The sequence below is a fragment of the Scyliorhinus torazame genome, chromosome 20 (genome assembly GCF_047496885.1).
Source record: "Scyliorhinus torazame isolate Kashiwa2021f chromosome 20, sScyTor2.1, whole genome shotgun sequence".
NCBI lineage: Eukaryota > Metazoa > Chordata > Chondrichthyes > Carcharhiniformes > Scyliorhinidae > Scyliorhinus > Scyliorhinus torazame.
Window position 1 is genome coordinate 27823303 of NC_092726.1, and position 24926 is coordinate 27848228.

Here is a 24926-nt window from a genome sequence, read left to right on the forward strand (position 1 = left end):
TCCGGGCCCACAAGTCGGACCCACTGGTCGAGAGGGTACATCTCCTCCATGCTAACCCCCAGTACGCCTATGTGGTGCACCCCGACGGCCGACAAGACACGGTCTCCCTCCGGGATCTGGCCCCCCGCTGGATCCCCCCCCTCACCCCCCCCCCCCCCCCCCCCATTGTGCCGGTGTGTGGTGAACCATTTTTTCACCGGCGCACACCACTGCAGCCCCCTTCCCAGGAGGATCCGTCCTCCCATTGGCCCCGTCCGGATGCGATGGAGCTGAAGACCACACGCTCCCAGAGCCACAGATGCCCGAGCCGACGCCAGCATCACCGCCGGGACTGCGACGATCGCAGAGGACGACCAGGGCCCCCGACCGGCTGATAGTTTCATTGGAAAATGAACTGGTAAATAATTGTCTGTAAATATGTGTAATGCATGTAAAGGATCCGAAGGGTACCACTATAACCTCTACCACTGTAAAAGCAAGGCCACCACACCCGCCGGATTCTTTTTTAAACAGGGGGTGAATGTGGTAGGCTATATTAGGGATATCGCGGTACCTAGGTGGGATGTACCTTATACTGTAGTATGAGTGGTGGAACCTGCCTGCTGGTTCCGCCCAGCAGGCGGAGCATAAGAGTCTGTGTTTCACCCACAGCAGTCATTCTGTGCCGGAGCTGCTGGGGGAACTACTTGTTCATTAAAGCCTTCAATTGGACTACAATCTCGCTTCAGTAGTGATTGATCGTGCATCATGGGGTAGGTCTTATGAGGAAAGGTTGAGGGAGCTAGGGCTTTTCTCTTTGGAGCGGAGGAGGATGAGAGGCGACTTAATAGAGGTTTATAAGGTGATGAGAGGGATAGAGAGAGTGGACGTTCAGAGACTATTTCCTCGGGTGGATGTAGCCGTTACAAGGGGGCATAACTATAAGGTTCAGGGTGGGGGATATAGGAGGGATGTCCGAGGTAGGTTCTTTGCTCAGAGAGTGGTTAGGGTGTGGAACGGACTGCCTGCTGTGATAGTGGAGTCGGACACTTTAGGAACTTTCAAGCGGTTATTGGATAGGCACATGGAGCACACCAGAATGACAGGGAGTGGGATAGCTTGATCTTGGTTTCGGACAATGCTCGGCACAACATCGAGGGCCGAAGGGCCTGTTCTGTGCTGTACTGTTCTATGTTCTAGGTTCAAAACGTCTGCCCCCAAATCCCGAGAATGGATTCTTGCAAGATGTAAGCTAAAACCTCTTCTAAAAATGCTACCAACCAACAGGACTGTTGTTCCTGTTGAGTATCACATGTAGGCAGCTGGGCCTCGCTGTCTGAATCACGAATAACTCAATGGTTTTTGTCATAATATACACCAGTATATTATGGTGCAGACACACCTCACACACTGATGGCCATGCAGTGGGACCAATCAGCATACACAACACCGCAACCAATCACCAGCGAGAGTACACGCACTATAAAGGCAGGGGACAGGAGAGTTCCCGCTCATTCTAGTAGCAGCCAGCTCGGAGCACAGAGCTCACAGCCTGCAACACAGACATTCACCATGTGCTGAGTGCATCGCCTGGTTAGGACTAGGCAAGGGTCAACAGTTAAAGCTGGTATTGCATTTACCCACAGTTCAAGTATGTTAATATAGTTAACCTTGTAATAAAATAGAGTTGCACCACTTCCAGTGTTGGTGACCAGTTTGTGATCCAGAACACCCAACACATCAGTTTTTATTACTGGTGATGTCGGATGGGAGCGAGAAAGAGAACACAGGAAACATACCTATGGAAAAATGTGAAGTTCTGCTGAATGACCTCGTGGCTTTAAAGAGAACACGTTAAAGAGTGGCTCCCTTTGAACGTGAAATTTTAATTGTAACAGGGTGACGGGGAGGAGATACCACTTTAAGAACTGGCACATTGCAATAAATCTGCTGGCTTGAGTAAGGGACGTGGATATTGGCATGTTTTCTATTGGATGAAACTTTCTTGTTTGACACTCAGTATTTTCTAATTGGCCGATGAAGTCTTTGCTGAGGCTCGCTCCTTCTATATAACAGTGAGAGTCAGTGTGGTTTGTACAGTAAGGAAGCAGAGATGACTCCCATTGTGTTCCTTGTCTTGTTATTCGCCCTTCCAGGTAAGATGTCAGCCGCTGAGTAAAATGTATTTCTCCAGTACTCGGAGAGAGGGCTGAGTATCAGTGTGTGTCACTCCACGTTGCTGTCTCGCTTCTTTTAAGTGTTTGTGAAGTTGCAGCTCAGATTGTAATCCAAAGTTGTAATGTGTTTCCTCTGTGTGTTCAATGACCCTGCCGTGTTTAGATCACCTTCAGTGATAAGCTAACATGGGCTCTGTGCCCACCCAGCCGTGCCTGTCCAGTACTTTCCGACAGAATGATTCTGTCGAGCGAAATCCTGAATCTCTCCTCAAACCCGAGGATGAGGATCCTTCGCCTGTGATGGGCATTCAGACTTGGCAATTCAACAACCCATTTCTCATTTTCTATTTAACTCAGCTGATCAGATGCTGCGGGTGATCAGATGGTTTCTTTAGCAGCGAGGCTGTTGTGCGGTCGATATGAACAAAGAACAAAGAAAAGTACAGCACAGGAACAGGCCCTTCGGCCCTCCAAGCCCGTGCCGACCATGCTGCCCGACTAAACTACAATCTTCTACACTTCCTGGGTCCGTATCCCTCTATTCCCATCCTATTCATGTATTTGTCAAGATGCCCCTTAAATGTCACTATCGTCCCTGCTTCCACCACCTCCTCCGGCAGCGAGTTCCAGGCACCCACTACCCTCTGTGTAAAAAACTTGCCTCGTACATCTCCTCTAAACCTTGCCCCTCGCACCTTAAACCTATGCCCCCTAGTAATTGACTCCTCGACCATGGGGAAAAGTCTCTGACTATCCACTCTGTCTATGCCCCTCATAATTTTGTAGACCTCTATCAGGTCGCCCCTCAACCTCCTTTGTTCCAGTGAGAACAAACTGAGTTTATTCAACTGCTCCTCATAGCTAATGCCCTCCAAACCAGGCAACATCCTGGTAAATCTCTTCTGCACCCTCTCTAAAGCCTCCACATCCTTCTGGTAGTGTGGCGACCAGAATTGGACACTATACTCCAAGTGTGGCCTGACTAAGGTTCTAAACATCTGCAACATGACTTGCCAATTTTTATACTCAATGCCCCAGCCCATGAAGGCAAGCATGCCGTATGCCTTCTTGACTACCTTCTCCACCTGTGTTGCCCTTTTCAGTGACCTGTGGACCTGTACTCCTAGATCTCTCTGACTTTCAATACTCTTGAGGGTTCTACCATTTACTGTATAATTCCCACCTGTCTTAGACCTTCCAAAATGCATTACCTCACATTTGTCCGGATTAAACTCCATCTGCCATCTCTCCGCCCAAGTCTCCAGACAATCTAAATCCTGCTGTATCCTCCGACAGTCCTCATCGCTATCCGCAACTCCACCAACCTTTGTGTCGTCTGCAAACTTACTAATCAGACCCGTTACATTTTCCTCCAAATCATTTATATATACTACAAAGAGCAAAGGTCCCAGCACTGATCCCTGCGGAACACCACTAGTCACAGCCCTCCAATCAGAAAGGCACTCTAAAACAGATACCTGTAGACTCTGTGCCTCACTCTGTGCAGTTACATAAACAGGCTGGAACCCCGCCTCCCCACATCCTGGCCAGGCGATAGATGGAAGAGGTCCTAACCAGGGAACTGAAAGAGATGAAAGATGTGATCTAGGCCGAGGTCAAGGCTGCAGTCAAGGTGGTGGAGGTCCTCGCCGCCATGCCGATGGCGCTCGACGACATGGGGAAGGGACTGAAAGCCCAGGGTCGGGGAGCAGCCGAGGGTGATAATAGCCAAGCTGCACAAATACCAGGACTGGGAAAGGATCCTTCACTGGGCTGGGAGAGACGTCAGATCAGAGTGTATCAAGACATTGGGGCGGACCTGGCAAAGCGCAGGCCCGTATTCAAGCATGCCAAGTCAGCGCTATATCAGAACAAGGTCAGATTTGGGAAGTTATTCCCAGACAAGCTCTGCGTAATGGACCAGGGCGAAGAGCATTATTTAACTGCCCCTGCAAAGGTGGGCAGGCTTGTCTGTAAGATCAGTCTGGACAGGTAACAAAAGAGGCAGCGGTGAGGACGGCGCAGAGGAGGCGAAGGGAAGAGATTGGACAATTTTGCATGGGATTCCATCGCCTAGCTATGAACAGGGGAGCCAGCTGATAGGAAGGAGGGGGTGTGGGCGGCAGAGGGCAGGAGTGGGTGAGGAGGCGACAGAAAGGGCACCAGCAGAACGGAAGTAAAAGGGGGTTGGATGGACACTGGGGGGGGGGCCACCACATGAGCGGGAAAGCGAGCACCAGGAGGGGTGGAGCAGTGGTTAGCACTGCTGCCTCACGGCGCTGAGGACCCGGGTTCGCTCCCGACCCCCGGGTCACTGTCCGCGTGGAGTTTGCACATTCTCCCCCGTGTCTGCTGGGTCCTCACCCCCACAACCCTAAGAGGTGCGGGGTAGGTGGATTGGCCGCGCTAAATTGCCCCTCAATTGGAAACAAATGATTGGGGGCTCTAAATTTTTTTTAAACGCGGCAGGAGGAGTGAGAGAGAGGGGGGGGGGGGCACATCTCCCACCGGGGAGAGAGCGTCTGGCTGGGGGTGGGTGGGTGGGGGGAAACACAGTGATGGTGGGGAAGGCAAGGGGCAAACAGAAGAGGGTGAGGTATGGGGGGGGTGAGGGGCAATGAGGGAGGCAGAAGGGCAATCAATACCACGGCGGGAACGAAACTACAGAGGAGGGAAGGGCTTGAGACTGGATTCAGCAGATTAATCTCGGACACATGGAACAAGATGGCACCGTAAGCGGCCATTTTGGAGAGTCCCTAAACAAAGGGATACCCCAGAGTTCAGAGGCTCACCCACATGGCATACACCCAGTTGGTAGCCATGTTGGGTGGCCGCTGGACAAAGGGAACACCAGAGAGCAGGCCCTCGGCTTCATGATGAGTACGGTGACTGAGGCCAACAGCACCTATACCTCCTCAGGAAACTAAGGAAATTCGGCATGTCCACATTGACTCTTACCAACTTTTACAGATGCACCATAGAAAGCATCCTATCGGGCTGCATCACAGCCTGGTATGGCAACTGCTCGGCCCAGGACCACAAGAAACTTCAGAGAGTCGTGAAAGCCCAGTCCATCACACGAACCCGCCTCCCATCCATTGACTCCACCTACACCTCCTGCTGCCTGGGGAAAGCGGGCAGTATAATCAAAGATCCCTCCCACCCGGCTCACTCAGTCTTCCAACTTCTTCCATCGGGCAGGAGATACAGAAGTCTGAGAACACGCACAAACAGACTCAAAAACAGCTTCTTCCCCGCTGTCACCCTCTTATGGACTGATCGGCGGGGAATGGGTGAGGGTGGAGGAGTCCTCCTGTACTGGGACGACTCTCTGGACCCTCGCCACAGCAGCGCTCCCAGTCCCGCCAGCAAAACGGTCGGGGCGGCACGGCAGCACAAGTGGCTAGCACTGCGGCTTCCCGTAACAGCCTCCCCGAACAGGCGCCGGAATGTGGCGACAAGGGGCTTTTCACAGTAACTTCATTTGAAGCCTTCTTGTGACAATAAGCGATTTTCATTTCATTTCACAGCGCCAGGGCCCCGGGTTCGATTCCCCGCTGGGTCACTGTCGGTGCGGAGTCTGCACGTCCTCCCCGTGTGTGCGCGGGTTTCCTCCGGGTGCTCCGGTTTCCTCCCACAGTCCAAAGACGAGGATTGGCCACGCTAAACTGCCCTTAGTGTCCAAAAAATGTCTGTCGTCAGTTCATCCCATCGTGAAACGATAAATCTGCCGATCTCCACAGAAGCTGTCCGACCTGCTGCGTTTTCCCAGAATTTCTGGGCGGAATTTGACCCCCACCTCGGCAAATCCGGAAAATGCGGCGCACCTTTCAAAGGTCCATCGTCTACGGCGGGACAAGAAAGTCCCGCCAGAGGCAGAGGCCATAAAATTCCACCCTTTGTTTTATTCTCGATGTCCAGCATCCAGAATGCTATGTTTTTTTTACAAAGAACAAAGAACAAAGAAATGTACAGCACAGGAACAGGCCCTTCGGCCCTCCAAGGCCCGTGCCGACCATGCTGCCCGACTAAACTACAATCTTCTACACTTCCTGGGTCCGTATCCTTCTATTCCCATCCTATTCATGTATTACGTGCAGCTTCTATCTTCAGTGGATTGGAACCATTAACTTTTAATGAACACTGATATAAATTGAACGTTGACCGTCCAGACAAAGGAGGTTGAATCCTCAATCTGCTCTGAGGCTGTGAGATGGGCCTGAAACAGGAAATGCGCAAAGCCCCAAGCATCAGGCAGTATCTGTGGATAAAGGAAGGCAGAGTTTACAGTTCATCTTCATCCAGTCAGCCAGCCTACTTTTGGTTGCAGTCCAGTCACCTTGGGTTGCCTTCCCGGTTTGGGCGTCTCCCGGCAGCCTTAAAAACGGTGGCATTCTACGCCTGGAAAGCTGGCGCAAAAACGGCCACCTATTCCCCGTTTTGCTGGGGGCCAGCAGGGAGGCAGCGTAGAGCAATGGTAGTGCCCCCCACCCTTCGGCCGCTCGCGCGCCCACAGGGCCCTGAATAAAGCACCCCCCCCCCACGCCCGCAGATCGGCCCTCCCCTGAACCGCCGCGCTACGTTCACGGCGGGTGAGACCATGAGAGTCCCACGTCGTCGGGTACTCAGCCGGTCGGGGACCTAGCATCGCGGGGTGGACCTCAGGCAACGGCCTGAGGCCGCGGGTACCTGGTGCAGCGTACTCCCCGAGTATGCCGCATTTCAGGGGGCGCAGAATCCGAAAACCGGCGGCGCCCCCCGATGTTGGCGTCAAAACGGATTCTCCGCCCGGTCGCCGAACGTGATTCCGGCGTCAGGCAACGTACAACCTTCGGACCGCGTATTAATTTTAATCCTGTGAAGTGAATAGGCCTGGAGGCAATCAAAATGTGAGCTCTTGTGTTTTGGAGGGGAGCGATGATTATCTGCTTTTAATATCTCTCAGTTGTGGCCAATTTGGATCAAAGGATCTGGACATGCAGTTCTGACATCGAAAACGAGTGCCAGGACTTGAAGATAGCTAACCAGTGCAACGCGGTGTCTCGTTGTGTGAAGACTGAATGGATAAAGCCTACATTGGTAAGTGGGGTTGAGGCCAATGTTATTGCTCCATGAGCACAAGTGAATGTGTTCACTCCCAGACCAACTGAGGCCCCTTAATATTTGACGCCATGAGCTGACTGACCCATAAGATGGTGGGCCTTTATAAAAGACTGCTTCTGCCTCACCTGTTGTATTGTGTTCAGCTTTGGGCACTGTCCCTGAGGAAAGATGTGAAGGCATTGGAGAAGATGCAGAAAATATAGTTTGTGCTTTATCATATATTTAAAACATATTTAAGTGTGCTGTTGATTGTTCCTTGGCTTCAGTGCTACAGAACAGGGGCGAAATTCTCCCGAAACGGCGCGATGTCCGCCGACTGGCGCCCAAAACGGCGCCAATCAGACGGGCATCGCGCCGCCCCAAAGGTGCGGAATGCTCCGCATCTTTGGGGGCCGAGCCCCAACATTGAGGGGCTAGGCCGACGCCGGAGGGATTTCCGCCCCGCCAGCTGGCGGAAACGGCCTTTGTTGCCCCGCCAGCTGGCGCGGAAATGACATCTCCGGGCGGCGCATGCGCGGGAGCGTCAGCGGCCGCTGACAGTTTCCCGCGCCTGCGCAGTGGAGGGAGTCTCTTCCGCCTCCGCCATGGTGGAGACCGCGGCGGAGGCGGAAGGGAAAGAGTGCCCCCACGGCACAGGCCCGCCCGCGGATCGGTGGGCCCCGATCGCGGGCCCGGCCACCGTGGGGGCACCCCCCGGGGTCAGATCGCCCCGCGCCCCCCCCCAGGACCCCGGAGCCCGCCCGCGCCGCCTGGTCCCGCCGTTAAATAGGTGCTTTAATTTACGCCGGCGGGACAGGCAATTTATCGGCGGGACTTCGGCCCATCCGGGCCAGAGAATCGAGCGGGGGGGGGGGGGCAACCGGCGCGGCGCGATTCCCGCCCCCGCCGAATCTCCGGTGCCGGACACTTCGGCAACCGGCGGGGACGGGATTCACGGCAGCCCCCGGCGATTCTCCGACCCGGCGCGGGGGTCGGAGAATGACGCCCCTCGTTTGGTTTTAATCTGTCTCATCACTGCGCGGTTCTCTGGAAAGGTTTCTAAGTGTGGGAGCGAGCGGGAACAGCCACACGGGCTTCACGCCATCCGATGAAGGCTCGCCAGCCGAATTGCCAGACCCCACGAACAAGCTCAGAGCAGCCATGGGGCCGAGACGACCGGCGCCAATATTTGGAGAGGCGGATCTGGGGAGGCTCCCAGATGCAGTGGAGGCCAGGAGGGATGTTCTGTTCTCCCGTGGGCGAGCCGCAGGGCAGCCAGTGCCGTCTGGGACAACGTGGCAGCGGCCGTCAGCTTGGGAAGCGGAACCAGGCGGATTGGCCTCCAGTGTCGCAAGACGGTCGACGACCTACTGGGCAGCATGAGTGAGTTTGCTCACTCCCCCATCCCCAACGACACTTTTCCGTCACTGCGCGGGCACCCACCACCCCAACCCTCCATGCGTCCCCCAACCCTCCCTTTACCCCATCTCTCATCAACGGCCCCACCCAGCCCTTCCTTCACCACCACTCCCCACCACTGTGAACCATGGCATGTGGCTAACGGTGGCCTTTCCGTGCCTGCGCAGGAGAAACTCCCACAATCGTCGGGAGAGGGCCCAGGCTGGCGTTGGGGGTGCTGGACATAAGACTCCTCACCTCCTTCGAGGAGCGGGCCATGGAGGTGACTGAGGTTGCCGAGGACAGAGCGGTCACCCAAGTGGAGTCTAGCGGGCACCGCAGAGGTGAGGATGCACCGGGCCCCACCCGGAGGACCTGTCAAGTGTGAGTTGTTATTGCCTTACTGACTGACCCATCCCCCCCACTGACCGCATGTCCCTTCTCCAGCCCACGGCTTTGGCCCATCCCAGGTGGCCCCCGCTCTCCAGCTTCCCAGGAGAACACCTCGGAGGAGAGCTCTGAGGGAGGAGAGATGGAAGGCCTCACAGCTGTCGTCCCCACCCTCCACCAGCTCAGTGGGAAACATCAGTGGTCAGACTTCTCGGGCACAATCTAGTAAGCACCACACAGCACATCAGGTGGAGGCAGGAACCCCCAGACGAGACAGAAGTCTGCTGGACCCCAGGAACCCAGCTAGGCCCCAGCCTGATGCTGAGCCTGTGGAACATGCGAACGAGCGAGTCGACAGACCCACGAGGCAAGGCCCCCCCGCCCCGCCCCGACCTGGAAAGGAGTAGAAGCCATTCCTCACCAAGGAGCTGATCGTGATGAAGGAAGAAACCAAAGTGGAGAGCCAGGTGGCGGTCAGGGCGGTGGTCGCCACGCCGACGGCGCTCCATGGGATGGCGAAGAAGCTGGGGGCTCAAGGAAGAACAATCCACGAGCTCAAAAAGACACCGACTGACCAGAGCGACTGGGCCGTCACCCTGGAAACGGAGGTCGGTGGTGAGGCCAAGGGGAAGGACGAAGGCCAGGGAAGCCTGCTCCGGGCGACAGAATATTTGCTGGAAGAGATCGAGGGCAGAAGCCCAGCTGACTACGTGGCCCAGATTCTGGGCAACTTGGTTGGAAATAACAGCGTCCCCAAGCCGAAGATGGACAGGGCCCACAGGTCACTCGGGCCGAAGCCCAAGGCCGGGCACAGCCCAGGGTGATAATCAACTTGCACAAGTACCAGATCGGGCTCGGCATATCAAAACAATAGTTGGGACCGACACAGAAGTTGGGTGTATCAAGATACTGGGGCAGACCTGGCATAGTGCAGGTCCGAGTTTAACCACGCCAAGTCGACCCTATACAGAACATACAGTGCAGAAGGAGGCCATTCGGCCCATCGAGTCTGCACCGACCCACTTAAGCCCTCACTTCCACCCTATCCCCGTAACCCAATAACCCCTCCTAACATTTTTTGGTCACTAAGGGGCAATTTATCATGGCCAATCCGCCTAACCTGCACGTCTTTGGACTTGTGGGAGGAAACCGGAGCGCCCGGAGGAAACCCACGCAGACACGGGGGAGAACGTGCAGACGCCGCGCAGATCGCGACCCAAGCCGGGAATCGAACCTGGGACCCTGGTGCTGTGAAGCCACAGTGCTAACCACTGTGCGACCGTGCCGCCCCGAACAAAACAAAAACAATGTAAAATTCCGGATGTTATTCCCAGCCAGACCCCGGATGACATTCCAGAATAAAAAACACTGGGTTGGGTTCTCCGGTCCTCAGGCTATATCCTGACGCCCGGTGTGGGAACGGTGGTGTTTTACAACTGAACATTTGGCGCAAAGCGGCCACCGGTTCTCCGTTTGGTGGGGGGGCGGGGGGGGCTAGCAGGACGGCAGCGTACAGCACCCGGCCCTAGCTGCCGGTACGGCCTGGAGAATTGTTCATCCGGTACGCGCGCCCCGGACCACTCCCCAACAGTGCCCCCTGCCCCTGACAAAGTCCCCCCCTGCCCGCGGATCGGCCCTCCCCCGGCTGCGGCGACGCTGAACTGAGTCCGCAGCCGCCACGCCGAGTTCCCGACAAATAATAGCATGAGAGACCCACGACGACGGGAACCCAGCCGGTCGGGGACGGAGCGTCGGGGGGTGGTGGGCCTCAGGCAACATCCTAGAGTCCGCCGCTTTGGAAGGGGCGGCACATCGCGAAAGCGGCGCCCCTCCCGATTTAGTCGGGAACGGGGATTCTCTGGCCAATCGCTGAACGCGGGGTTCGGCGTCAGAGACGGGGGGGAATCCCGCCCACTATTCCACCGCCCCGACACAGGCAGACGCATTTGTGCAACGCGAGGGGCCCGGGAAAAGCAGCGGAGAGAAAGAAAAAGCTACGGACATGGGCAACTCGTGCGCAGGGCAGGCATGGCTTTGACTCGGAGCACTAGCTCATAGCGAGGGAGGGACAAGGGCAGCTGAGCGCGAGAGAGGGTGAGGAGGAGACAGAGAGGACAGCAATGGATCGAGCATAGGAGGGGGGCAAATCAGCCCTGAGAGATGGGGAGGGGGTCCACCTCACTAGCGGGGAAAGCTAGCGCCAGGACGGGGGGGGGGGGGGGTAGGACAGATGCCCCTCACCAGAATAGTCACCTGGGATGTTAGGGGACGCAAGGGCCCAGTGAAAAGATCCAGTCTTCGCCCAGCTGAAAAGTATGAAAGCCGACAAGGTCTCTCTCCAAGGGAGAAGGACCGACAACGCGTAATGAAGGGCTGGGTGGGACAGACCTTCCATTCATGCTACGGGACGAGTACTAGCCCGGTCGCCGCACTGATAAGTAAGAGAATGGGGTTCACAGTGACAAAAGCGATACGGACCAAGGGTGACGGTATGTCATGATCAGCAGTGACCTAGGCCGGACGTCGCGGTAAACGCACCAATTGGGACGACGCGGAATTTGTTAAAAAGACCACAGCGCAAATCCCCGACGTAGGTCCGCTCCGACTGATCGTGGGATGGGACTTGAACTGTGTGCAGGACCCACTGACGGGCAGATCAAACCCCAGAACGGGGAAAACGACAGGCATGGCGAGGGAACTGGGAACGCGAGTACGTTACTGGTCACCGGTCACTGAAAGGGGCGACACAGGTGGAGAAGGTAGTCAAGAAGGCATACGGCATGCTTGCCTTCATTGGCCGGGGCATTGAGTATAAGAATTGGCAAGTCATGTTGCAGCTGTATAGAACCTTAGTTAGGCCACACTTGGAGTATAGTGTTCAATTCTGGTCGCCACACTACCAGAAGGATGTGGAGGCTTTAGAGAGGGTGCAGAAGAGATTTACCAGGATGTTGCCTGGTATGGAGGGCATTAATATGAGGAGCGGTTGAATAAACTCGGTTTGTTCTCACTGGAACGACGGAGGTTGAGGGGCGACCTGATAGAGGTCTACAAAATTATGAGGGGCATAGACAGAGTGGATAGTCAAAGACATTTTCCCAGGGTAGAGGGGTCAATTACTAGGGGGCATAGGTTTAAGGTGCGAGGGGCAAGGTTTAGAGGAGATGTACGAGGCAAGTTTTTTTACACAGAGGGTAGTGGGTGCCTGGAACTCGCTGCTGGAGGAGGTGGTGGAAGCAGGGACGATAGGGACATTTAAGGGGCATCTTGACAAATACATGAATAGGGTGGGAAGAGAGGGATACGGACTCCGTAAGTGTAGAAGATTGTAGTTTAGTCGGGCAGCATGGTCGGCACGGGCTTGGAGGGCCGAAGGGCCTGTTCCTGTGCTGTACTTTTCTTTGTTCTTTGTTTGTTCTTTGTACTAACAAGCAGAATGGGGAGGTCTCACCTTCCACATTCTGGGAGGCACTGAAGGCCATGATTGGGCACAAGCTCTAGCCAACAAGGAGAGGGAAGAGAGGGGCGGCTGTGCAACAACAGATCGACACCGTCCTGGAGGTTGACAGGAGATACTCCCAGGCCCCCCCACCGTGGAACATCTGGTTGAGAGGAGAAAGCTCCAAATAGACTTTAGCCTGCTATCCACCAGGAAGACAGCGCACCCACTCTGCCAGACACGGGGGGCCTTTTATAAACACGGAGACAAGGCCAGCCGCCTGCTGGCTCACCAGCCGAGAAAGTAGGCAGCCACAAGAGGAATAGCCCAGGTGTAGCACGGAGGCGGACTGGCAGCAGAACCAAAAATGGTCAGCAAAGTGTTCGGGGCCTTCTCCCAGGCGGCTGTACACCTCAGAACCCCCTTGACGGGGACTCGAGAATGAAACAGTTCCTCGACAGACTGGACTTGCCAGTTGTAGGGGTTGGCAGACGGAGGGAGCTGGAAGCATCAATAGGACTTGCAGCGGTCATGGAGAGCATCAACTCCTGGCGGACATCTACAAATAAGTCGCACTGCCCAGGTTCCTCTTCCTGTTTCGATCCATGTCCCCGCACCTTTGGAAGATGTTCAGAGACTCGCTAGCGAAGGGCATCTTGCCTCCAACGCTAAGAAAGGCCACCATCTCGCTGATACCCCCAAAAAAGATCCATTCCTCTGTTCAATGTGGACGCGAAAATACTCGCAAAGGTCCTGGCCAGGAGACTGGAGAACTGCATAACAGAGGTGGTCGCAGAGGACCAGGCGGGCTTTGTCAAGGGTAGACAGCTAACCTCGAACATCAGGCGCCTGCTGAACGTGACAACGACCCCCATCCGGGGAGAGAACACCAGAGGTGATCGTCTCCCTGGACGCAGAAAAGGCCTTCGACAGAGTCGAGTGAAAGTACCTCATTGAGGTACCAGAGCGGTTTGGGCCAGGGACGGGGTTCACCTTATGGGCGAGCATTCGGACGAACACCATCATCTCTGGATACTTACATTTGCATAGAGGTACCAAGCCGGGATGCCTGCTCTCCCCGTTCTTGTTCGCCCTGGCAATTGAACCCTTGGCGATCGCCGTGCGAGGCACGAGAGGCTGGAAGGCAATTCAAGGAGGATGCAGCGAGCACAGAGTCTCGCTCTGTGCGGATGGCCTGATCCTCTACACCGCCGACCCGCAAAACGGCATGAACAAATCCATGAAACGCCTGGGAGAGTCCGGAACCTTCTCTGGCCACAAACCCAACCTGGCCAAAAGTGAGGTTTTCCCGGTGAACCCGAGAGGGGGAGGGGCAGAACTGGCAGGTCTCCCATTTAAAATAGCCCAAAACGAATTCCGCTTCCTGTAAATCCAAATAGCCCCCGACTGGACACGGATCCACAAAAGAAATCTTAGTCTGTGAGAGGAAGTTAAAAAGGGCCCACTGCGATGCGATGCACTCCCGCTCTCCCTGGTGGGAAGGGTACGGATGATCAAGGTGGAATCATAGAATTTACAGTGCAAAAGGAGGCTATTCGGTCCATCGAGTCTGTACCGGCCCTTGCGAGCACCCTACTCAAGCCCACGTATCTATCTGACTCCCATAACCCTGACTTAACCTTTTTAGGGCAATTTAGCATGGCCAATCCACCTCACCCGCACATCTTTGGACCTGTGGGAGGAAACCGGAGCACCCGGAGGAAACCCACGCACACACGGGGAGGACGTGCAGACTCCGCACAGACAGTGACCCAAGCCGGGAATCGAACCCGGGACCCCGAAGCTGGGAAGCAACTGTGCTAACCACTGTGCTACCGCGCTGCCCATATGATGAACGCACTGCCCAGGTTCCTCTTCCTGTTTCGATCCATGTCCAACTACATCGCCGCGGCCTTTTTCCAAAACGTAGTCAATCCTGACGTCTGTGGTGGCCCCCATCTTCGGCAATCGCAGGTTTGCCCTTGCTCTACGCCAGAGGGGGAGACAGGGCAGGGTGCGCGGCGGGGGGGGGGCACGAGGGGTGAGGGAGTTAGACACAGGGGGCGGACTTGCGACCCTAGAAGAGCCGACGGGAGACTGGGGCTACTGAGCGGACGGGGATTCCAACAATTGCAAATCAACAAGTTTCTCCGCAAGGAGAGATACCCTCGGGCCGCGAGAGTCAGAATGCTAGAGGAGTTACTGGGTGGAGACAGTCTGGGAAAGGGGACATATACGGACGATTATTAGAAGGGACACACTCCCCACCGGACGGAACGAGGGAGAAATGTGGTGGGCCCTCTGGAGCGGAGCAGTGAACAGGGCCAACTCCACCTCCTTCTGCGCAAGGCCTCATGCCGCTTAAAGTGATGCACAGAGTGCCTGACAAGTTCTCGCCGGAAGTGGAGGATAGACGTGAACAGTGGCAGCGAGGCCACATGTTCTGGAGAGCCTTCGGCGAGGCCATGCCCAAGGTTGTGGGGTAAGAGTGGGGCCTTGCCCAAGAGCGGCAGTGTTCGGGGTATCGGACCAGCCAGAACTTCATATGGGGAAAGAGGGCCGACGCCCTCGCTTCCCGAATCGCCCGCCGAGAGAATCCTGCTCGGTTGGCGATCGGCAGTGCCACCCACGGCTGCGGACTGGCGGGCAGACCGAATGAAAGTTCTCCATCTTGAGAAGGTCAAGTTCACCTCCGCAAAGCGTGGGGACCATTCCAAGACTTGGTTTGAAGGCCAATAATAAGAACATAAGAACTAGGAGCAGGAGTAGGCCATCTGGCCCCTCGAGCCTGCTCCGCCATTCAATGAGATCATGGCTGATCTTTTGTGGACTCAGCTCCACTTTCCGGCCCGAACACCATAACCCTTAATCCCTTTGTTCTTCAAAAAACTATCTATCTTTATCTTAAAAACATTTAATGAAGGAGCCTCTACTGCTTCACTGGGCAAGGAATTCCATAGATTCACAACCCTTTGGGTGAAGAAGTTCCTCCTAAACTCAGTCCTAAATCTACTTCCCCTTATTTTGAGGCTATGCCCCCTAGTTCTTCTTTCACCCGCCAGTGGAAACAACCTGCCCGCATCTATCCTATCCCTTCATAATTTTATGTTATAAGATCCCCCCCCGCCCCCCCCCCCCCCGGCATCCTTCTAAATTCCGAGTACAGTCCCAGTCTACTCAACCTCTCCTCGTAATCCAACCTCTTCAACTCTGGGATTAACCTCGTGAATCTCCTCTGCACACCCTCCAGTGCCAGTACGTCCTTTCTCGAGTAAGGAGACCAAAACTGAACACAATCCTCCAGGTGTGGCCTCACTAACACCTTATACAGTTGCAGCATAACCTCCCTAGTCTTAAACTCCATCCCTCTAGCAATGAAGGACAAAATTCCATTCGCCTTCTGAATCACCTGCTGCACCTGTAAACCAACTTTTTGCGACTCATGCACTAGCACACCCAGGTCTCTCTGCACAGCAGCATGTTTTAATATTTTATCATTTAAATAATAATCCCTTTTGCTGTTATTCCTACCAAAATGGATAACCTCACATTTGTCAACATAACTGACAGAATGGAGGGTGGGGGGGGGGGCGGGGGAGGGGGGGGGGGAGCCCAGGGAGAGACCGGAGATGGGTCCAGAGGGCCCATTACAAAACCATAAGACAAACACCAAACAAACCATCTCCGGTGAAAGAAAGGGCCAAAGGATAGGACCCGGAGACGTCAGAGAAGGGAAGGCGGGGGAGCAGGGGGCAGTGGGCAAAGGGAGGAATGCCAAAATATCTTTTTTGTAAATGCGTGGCACCGAGGCCGACAGTGCCAGGGTGGCGACTGCAGTGGAGAGCCTGGCGCACAATTTCAGCAGCATTAGTGGAGGTGTCCAAGGCGTGGCACAGTCGGTGACGACCGTGGCTGAGGGTCAACGCAGAATGTCCGCCTCGCCGGGTGGGGGGGGGGGGGGGGGGCGACGTGACCCAGTACCCGACTGACCTTGATGAGGTGCAGCCGGACATCTCCCGCTTTCAGTGTCCCGCTTTCAGATAAGGATGGCCGAGGGGCCGCGGATCGTGTCCCACTCACTGAGGGGTATCGTCCAGGGCGTCGACACGATGGCGCAGACATCGGGGAGTGGCCAGGCCTGGCAGAGCCAGATGATGCAGGGGCAGCCGGGGCTCGACCCCAGCTGAGAGGGAAGGGGGGAACCCGGACCCGTCCTGTGGAGTTGTCATGGTGACCCTTCTGTTGAGGCCACATATCAAAGTTAGCACCTGGCACGGCTGTGCACGTGCCGTGGACAAGTGCGTCGGGGGCCCTCCAGCCCCGGAGGATGCCCGCGAGGAGCATCAAAGGCCACGTGATGTGGTACGCAGCTGGCACCTCCGACGTACATCCTTGGGACACGTGTAGATGTAGCGGGTCGAGCAAGGAAGGCAAAGCCCATTGAGGATCACTGAGGGCACCGGGGGAAAGGGAGGGGTAGGCAGGGGCTTGGGGGGGGGGGGGATGATGGCGAGAGCAGGGCCACCGGGCGAGTGGGGCATTGTTGGCCACCGGTGAAACGTTAAAAACCCTTCGCCACAATCAGTATGACGCCTCTGCCACTTTCCTCGGCAATGCGGGCCAACCTCCGAACCCATGGCCCATCCCTCCGAGCATGCACACACCTTCCCCCCCTGCCCCCCCCAACCCCCAGCACACTGCGTGATGGGTGTGAGCGAGCACTCAGCAGACAGGCAGGGGTCCTCGACAGTGACCCGCTGATGGGTATGTTTATTGTCAAGTGTTCGAAATTGCAAGTGAAAAGGTGAAAAATGAAACGAGACTTGAAGTTGCTGGGTTTTTTTTCTTGGGGGGAGGTGTCATGTGAGAGTACCTTTGAGAAAGGTTTTTGTCCTATCACATGGCTTCAGTGATAGGTGCCTTGGAGTGATGTTACACATACCCTGGGAGGGTGGGGGGATGGGGAAGGTAGTGATGGTGGACCTGGCCAAGTTCGATGTGAGGCGGAAGAGTACGAGGGCCTCCCTGGTCCTCCGGTTGATCCCCGGGCTCGTCCTCCAGCCTGCTGGTCCGGCGCCGCTCACCACCCTTGTCCTCCTACTCCTCCTCCTCGATGGGCACATGTTCCTCATCCCCAACCCCCAGCACGTCACCCCACTGCTGTGCCAGGTTGTGGAGGACACAGACCACCACAAAGCAGCGACCCTCCGGGAGAAATATTCAGAGCACCTCCGGAGTGGTCGAGGCATCGGAACCACACCTTGAGCAGTCTGTTTCACCACTCAATGACAGCCACATGGGCCTCATTGTATCGGGTCTCTGCTTCGGTCTCTGGCCTCTGTACTGGCGTCACTGGCCTTGTCCTAAGCGGGTACCCTTTATCCCCCAAGAGCCAGCCGCTCATCCTTGGGTGGTCCTTGAAGATTCCGCGGATGTATGACCTACTCAGGATGTAACTCCCAGATGGCCCGGTGAGCACAAGGCGATATGCGCGCTGTCTATCAGCCCCTGGACCTGGGGCATCATGGCGATGGTGGATAAACCTGCTCCCGGGCATCCTGTTGAGTTTGGTCCATGTCAAAGTTTATATAGTTCTCCGACGTGCAAACTGCCTGTTTGACCACCGACCACTTCCGTGGGCCATGGTTTAAAAACTCCAAAGTGGTCACCTGACCAAAAACTTTTTATGTTGAATTTGGCTAGGGTGAGCACAGGAGATGTTATTTAGCAGTCTTTCTGAATACTTTAATCCAAACATGCTTTATTCTAAGAACTTAGTTAACATTTATATAAACACACAGCAAGACTTTTATCAATTACAAACATTAAGACCCACACAGCTACAGTACTCTATGTATAACACTTAATGAATTCCCCCTTAACTGTTCCAATTCCAAAACAAAATCCTATAAACCCCTTTTCAAGGACGTTGGCCCATCACTCTGCATTCTCACTTGAACAAGACTGGCTTTTCCTGAGATCCTGACCCCATCTCACCGGCAGGTTTAAACCCTTCCGGAAAGCAAGCTATATCTTTTAAGCTACCAAAGCAGTAGGTAGCTATAATCAATGTTCTTTTTTTTACTGATATTTAAAATGAAAATTGAGAGAGAGGCAGAACCAAAACACTTATTTTCTCTGTCTGAGTCCACAGCAGTCAAATCTGAAAGCGAATGTAAAACTTTCACACAGCCACAGCCCAGCTCCACCCACACAATGACATTGCTGAAGCCATGTGATAGGACAAAAGCCTTTCTGAAAGAGATACTCACATGACACCTCCCCCAAGAAAAAAAATAAACCATCAACTTCAAGGATGGTTTATTTTTCACCTTTTCACTTGCAATTTCGAACACTTGACAATAAACATGCATACATTTGAAAACACCAAAATAGGCAAACATTTACAATAATACAGTTGATTTTAGTTCTTCGTCTTCCACCATCGAACCTGCTTCTCTTCATCACATTCGCGACAAAGCATCGGCTATCACGTTTTCTCGTCCTGCCACATGTATAAGTTTTAAATTAAATGGCTGTAATAATAAACTTCATCGAAACAGTCTGGCATTTCTATTCTTGAATTTCTCCAAAAACATCAATGGATTATGATCAGTATATATATAATTGTTTCAGACGAATTGCTGGTAACATAAATGTTTAAATGTTGCAAAGCTAGCACCAAGCTCAAAGTCTCCTTTTCAATCGTTGAATACTTCTTCTGGTGATCGTTTAATTTCTTTGAAAAATACCCAATAGGCAGCTCGATTCCTTCGTCGTCTTCTTGTAAGAGCACAGCACCTACACCCACATCACTCGCATCGATAGCCACCTTAAATGGTTTTGTGTAATTTGGGGCGGCCAACACAGGAGCAATGGTTGACACAGCCTTCAGGCCGTCAAATGCCTGTTGACACTCCGCTTCTTCAGCAAGTCCGTCAGTGGAGTAACCACGCTGCTAAAATTTGGCACAAATTGACAGTAACAACAACTCATGCCAAGAAATCGCATTATTTCCCTTGGTGTCGAGGGTATTGGAAACTCCCCAATAATCTCCCCAAGAACCTGTTTTCACAGACTGTGGGACCATTTGTTCCACGTCTGATTGTGTGGCCAAGAAACGTGACTTGGGCTTTTCCAAATTCACTTTTGGCGAGGTTTACCACCAAACCCGCCTCCTGAAGTCGATCGAATAACTCCATCAGATGCTTCAAATGTTCTTTCCATGTCTGACTAAAAATCACCAGATTGTCGATGTACCCCGCACAATTGATGAATCCTGAAATGACTTTGTTAATTAACATTTGAAATGTGGCTGGGGCGTTTTTCATGCCAAATAACATTGAATTGGTATATACCATTTGGAGTCACAAAAGCTGAAATCTCCTTCGCCCTTTTGGGTAAATGTACCTGCCAGTAACCTTTCAGCAAATCCAGGTTGGAGATAAAAGTTTATTGTCCGACCTTCTCAATGCAATCCTCCAAACGTGGGATAGGATAAGAGTCCGTTCTTGTAACTGCATTAACCTTTCTATTGTTCACACACAATCATTGGGTAATGTCTGGTTTTGGTACCATCACTATGGGTGAGCTCCATTGGCTGCAACCCACTTCAATTATGCCATTTTTAAGCATACTTTCACTTTCTTTTTGAACCTGTGCTAATTTTAGAGGGTTAAGTTTATATGGATGTTGTTTGATTGGAACAGCATTTCCCACATCTACATCATGTATAACCATTTTAGTACTTCCAAACTTATCTCCACAAACTTGCCCATGTGATAACTTTCAGGTCAGTCCGTTTTTCCTCTGGAAGGTAACTCAACAATTTTTCCCAATTTTTAAGAACATCCTCATTATCCAATTTAGTTTGAGGAATGTCAAATTCAGAGTCATCTGGATTTGGTTCGTCACTTTGAGTTGGAATCATTAAAACCTCCTCCTTTTGCTCTCCTTCCCTTTCAAAATACCTTTTAAGCATATTCACAATGCACACGTGGTGAGTCTTCCTTCTATCTGGCGTTCTTACCAAATACTTCACCTCACTCAATTTCCTTTCAATCTGATGAGGTCCACAAAACACTGGCTTTCTTGTTGGCTACCTGTTTCATCAGATGCTGTGCACCTTCTAAATGTTGTCTGACCAATTCCTCTGCTCTATTTAATCGTTCCCTAAAATCTGACATGCAATCCAATAACATTGTTTTAGACTGCTCAAGCACCAATTTCTCCTTAATCAATTTCAATGGTCCTCTTACCTCTTACCTCATGACCAAAACTTAGTTTAAAAGGACTGAATTTGGTTGACTCATTAGGTGCATCCCTAATTGCAAACAATGCAAATGGAATTCCTTTATCCCAATCCTCTGGATAATCTTGACAATAAGCCCTTAACAATTGTCTTTAATGTCTGATGCCACCTTTCTAACTCTTCCTGCGATTCTGGATGGTGTGCAATTGATTTAAATTGTTTTACTCCTAAGCTATCCATAACTTTTTCGAATAACCTTGAGGTAAAATTTGATCCTTGATCCGATTGTATTTCTGTGGGTAGTCCATAGCTGGTAAGAAATTTAAGTAACTCGTCCACAATCTTTTTAGCTGCAATATTACGTACTGGAATGGCCTCTGGAAACCGTGTAGACACATCCATTATAGTCAAAAGATATTGATTTCCACTTTTCATTTTAGGAAGCGGTCCTACACAATCAATTAGGACCCTTGTAAAAGGTTCCTCAAATGATGGAATGGGTATTAAGTGCACTGGATTTATCACTGCTTGAGGTTTCCCTATAACTTGACATGTGTGACATGATCGACAAAAGTTAACTATATCTTTATGTAGTCCAGGCCAATAAAAATGTTTCTGGATATTAGCTTGAGTTTTCCTTATTCCCAAATGACCTCCCACTGGTACATAGATTTCATAGAATTTACAGTGCAGAAGGAGGCCATTCGGCCCATCGAGTCTGCACCAGCTCTTGGAAAGAGCGCCCTTCCCAAGGTCAACACTTCCACCCTATCCCCATAACCCAGTAAACCCCACCCAACACTAAGGGCAATTTTGGACACTAAGGGCAATTTACCATGGCCAATCCACCTAACCTGCACATCTTTGGACTGTGGGAGGAAACCGGAGCACCCGGAGGAAACCCACGCAGACACGGGGAGGATGTGCAGACTCCGCACAGACAGTGACCCAAGCCGGAATCGAACCTGGGACCCTGGCGCTGTGAAGCAATTGTGCTATCCACAATGCTACCGTGCTGCCCTCATGTGCAACTCGCAACACCTCCTTTCTATACCCCACCGGCAATACTACTTGATAAACCTCTGCCCACTTTTCATCCACCTGTATATGTCTCAATTTTCTCATTAAGACATCATTTTTAAGGTAATAACATTCTGGTATACACTCAGATTCCTCTCCCGTGTATGCTTTCTGATACATCGTTTTATTTCTATATCTTTCTATTGTAATTGCGCCAATTTTCCTGAACTAAAAATATCCACCTCATCTTCCACCTCTTCTTTTCCAATGATCTGATCAAAAATCGTTTCAACTTCATCTTCACTCTTTGATTTCTTCTCTTGTCTTAACCTGTCACTTTGCGATCTTGTTACTACACAATCCGGTAAAATCCCAGGATATTTGTCCTTCAACGCTTCAGTTGTCTGATATTCCACTGGCTTATCAACCACAGTAGGCATCACTCCCACCTGCGATCCAGCTATATCATTACCCAAGATAAACTATTCCTGGACAAGATAGTCTATCTATTGCTCCTACTACCACTTCACCACTCTTCACTGGATTCTCCAACCTCACCTTATATAATGGAACACTACTCTTCTCACCCTGAATTCCACATATTACCACCTTTTCTGGCAATATTCCTCCCAAACTACATAACTCCTCATCTCTTACCATAAAAGATTGACTAGCTCCTGTATTTCTTAAAATTGTGACTTCTTTACCTGCTCCTGCTGATACACATGAGTAAACTTTACCCACACAGGTAAATTCTTAAAAGAGATCTGGCACCTTCTTATCAATCACCTCTTGATCAGGCTGTACATTCTTTTGCATCTCCTTCGCTTCACTTGGGCTTTCCTTTACCATTTTACCAAACCCCACTGGCTTATCCTGTTTTACCACATCAGCCTTCCCAGTGCTTTTCTTCAACTCCCAACCCTGTGACTTTACATGGCCTAGTTATTACAGTGAAAACATCTGAAACTTATCATTCCTCTTCCACCCTCCTGGATTTCTTTTTTAATCTGAGGTACACTCTCTTTATTGTCTCCCATCAGATTCCTTTTACCTTTACCACTTGAGTATTTCTCATGTCCCCAGTTTATCCCTGACAGGCTGAAACTGATGTTGGAAACCAAACTTTGATTTATGAACTAATTCATAATCATCTGCCACTTCTGCTGCTAACCTCGCAGTTTTAACCCTCTACTCTTCCACATGAGTTCTCACAACATCAGGGATTGATTTTTAAACTCCTCCAACATTATAATTTCTCTGAGAGCTTGGTACATTTGGTCTATTTTCAAAGCCCCTATCCACCTGTCAAAATTACTCTGATCCTTTCAAACTCTATGGAACAGGTTCTTTCCTTAAAATTCTAAACCTTTGTCTGTCGGCTTCAGGCACTAGTTCAAATGCACTTAAGATGGATTCTTTCACCTTCTCATACATCCCAGATACCGCCTCCGGTAGTGATGCAAACACTTCACTAGCCCTACCTACCAGCTTTGTTTGAATCAGTGCCCACATGTCCTGTGGCCATTTCATTTGTTTCGCCACCTTCTCAAATAAAATGAAAAAAGCTTCTACATCCTTCTCATCAAACCTTGGCAATGCTTGGACATATTTCAATAGATCCCCACCAAACCTTTGACAATGACACTCTTGCTCTTTCTCACTATCCTCAGACTGTACGTTTCTCTTGACCTCTGCCAATTTTAACTGACATTCACATTTCCTGCCAGTTTCTGAAGTTCAAAGTCTCTCTCTCCTTTTCTTTTCCCCTGATCTGCACCTCCCTTTCTCTCGCATTTTGTTCTGCTCGGGCTATTCGTTCTTTTTCCCTTTCCTCTCCCTCTTTTTCTTTTTCCCTGATCTGTACCTGCCTTTCTCTCGCTTTTTGTTCTGCTAGGGCTAGTCTTTCTATTCCCTCATTTTGAATTCAAGCTTTTAATTCTTTTTCACGTCAAAGGTGCTTTCATTCTTTTTCATGTTCAAGCTGCTTGATCAGAAAATTGAATTCTTGCCATTTCCAATGATTCTGACTGTGTCTCGGGCAATTTTAAATGCTCAGCTACCGCCGCAATTACTTCCTTTTCGTATTTTGTCAGGCATTGTTAACTGCAATGTTTTTTTGCCATACCTAAAAGCCTTTTTTTAGTCTCCGTTTCTAAGGTACTGCACGTGACCTCCTCCACCCCCAAAAATCTCTGAGCCTCTGAAAGAGCCATTGTCCACAACACACTCCTTATTTAACTTTGAATACAATACCTGAATAGCAATCACAAATATGCTCACCCCTCACTGTCATTAAGTTCACTAAGCCAACCCAATCACGAAAGATAGACTTTTATCCCGGACGAGCCCCCAATTTAGTTTTGGGCCAGAGTTTAAAAACGCCAAAGTATACTATGTTTTGTTGAATTTGGCTCGGGTGAGCACAAGAGCCTTCGCTTGAGGTGTGATTTGACAGTCTCCCTGGACACTTCAATCGAAATAAGCCTTAATCCAAGAACTTAGTTAACATTTATATAAGCACGCAGCAAGATTTTTTAATCAATTAGAAACATAAAGACACTCCTCAGCTACAGTAATCTACGTAGGATATTTCGGGAATTCCCCCTTAACTGTTCCAATTCAAAAACTAAATCTGATAAACCAAAACCCTTTTCAAGGGCGTGGCCCCGCACTCTGTATTCTCACTTCAATAAGACTGACTTTTCTTGAGATTCTGACCCCGTCTCACCAGCAGATTTAAACCCTTCCGGAAAGCAAACATATCTTTGAGTTACCAAAACAGCAGGTTATTTACTGGAACAGACCTTTGAAAGGAAAATAGCGAGAGAAAGGCAAAAACATTGAGTTTCTCAATCTGAGTCCACAGGAGTCAAATTATGAAAGCAAAAGCAAAACTTTCTCACAGCCACAGCCCAGCTCCACCCATATAATGACATCACTGAAGCCATTTGATAAGACAAAAACCTTTCTTGAAGGAACACTCACATGACAGACCCATAACTCCCGCTGACAGCGGAGGCCTCTAGCTGTTCAGCTGAAGGCTGTTGCTAATAGGGAATTGGCAATCGTGGGGAAGTGAGCATTTCACCCATCCCAAGTGGATTCCCGCGGGTGGGGGGGGGGGGGGGTGCCGTGTAGCATGTGGGGCCCATTCGCACCACGCTTGAACACAGGCACAGCAGCCAAC

At 51.7% G+C, this 24926-nt stretch overlaps 1 protein-coding gene across 2 annotated transcripts in view; it reads left to right on the forward strand.

Annotated features, from left to right (window-relative positions):
- Positions 1-2019: 2019 nt before the first annotated feature.
- The window catches only part of LOC140396748 (prosaposin-like), an 83067-nt gene continuing 60160 nt past the window's right edge, over positions 2020-24926 (forward strand). For both annotated transcript variants that reach the window (XM_072485488.1, XM_072485489.1), the window contains exons 1-2: positions 2020-2135; positions 7102-7235. In XM_072485488.1, the coding sequence (XP_072341589.1) occupies positions 2093-2135; positions 7102-7235 (177 nt within the window). In that variant the 5' untranslated portion in view covers positions 2020-2092. The remainder of the gene's footprint in view (positions 2136-7101; positions 7236-24926) is intronic.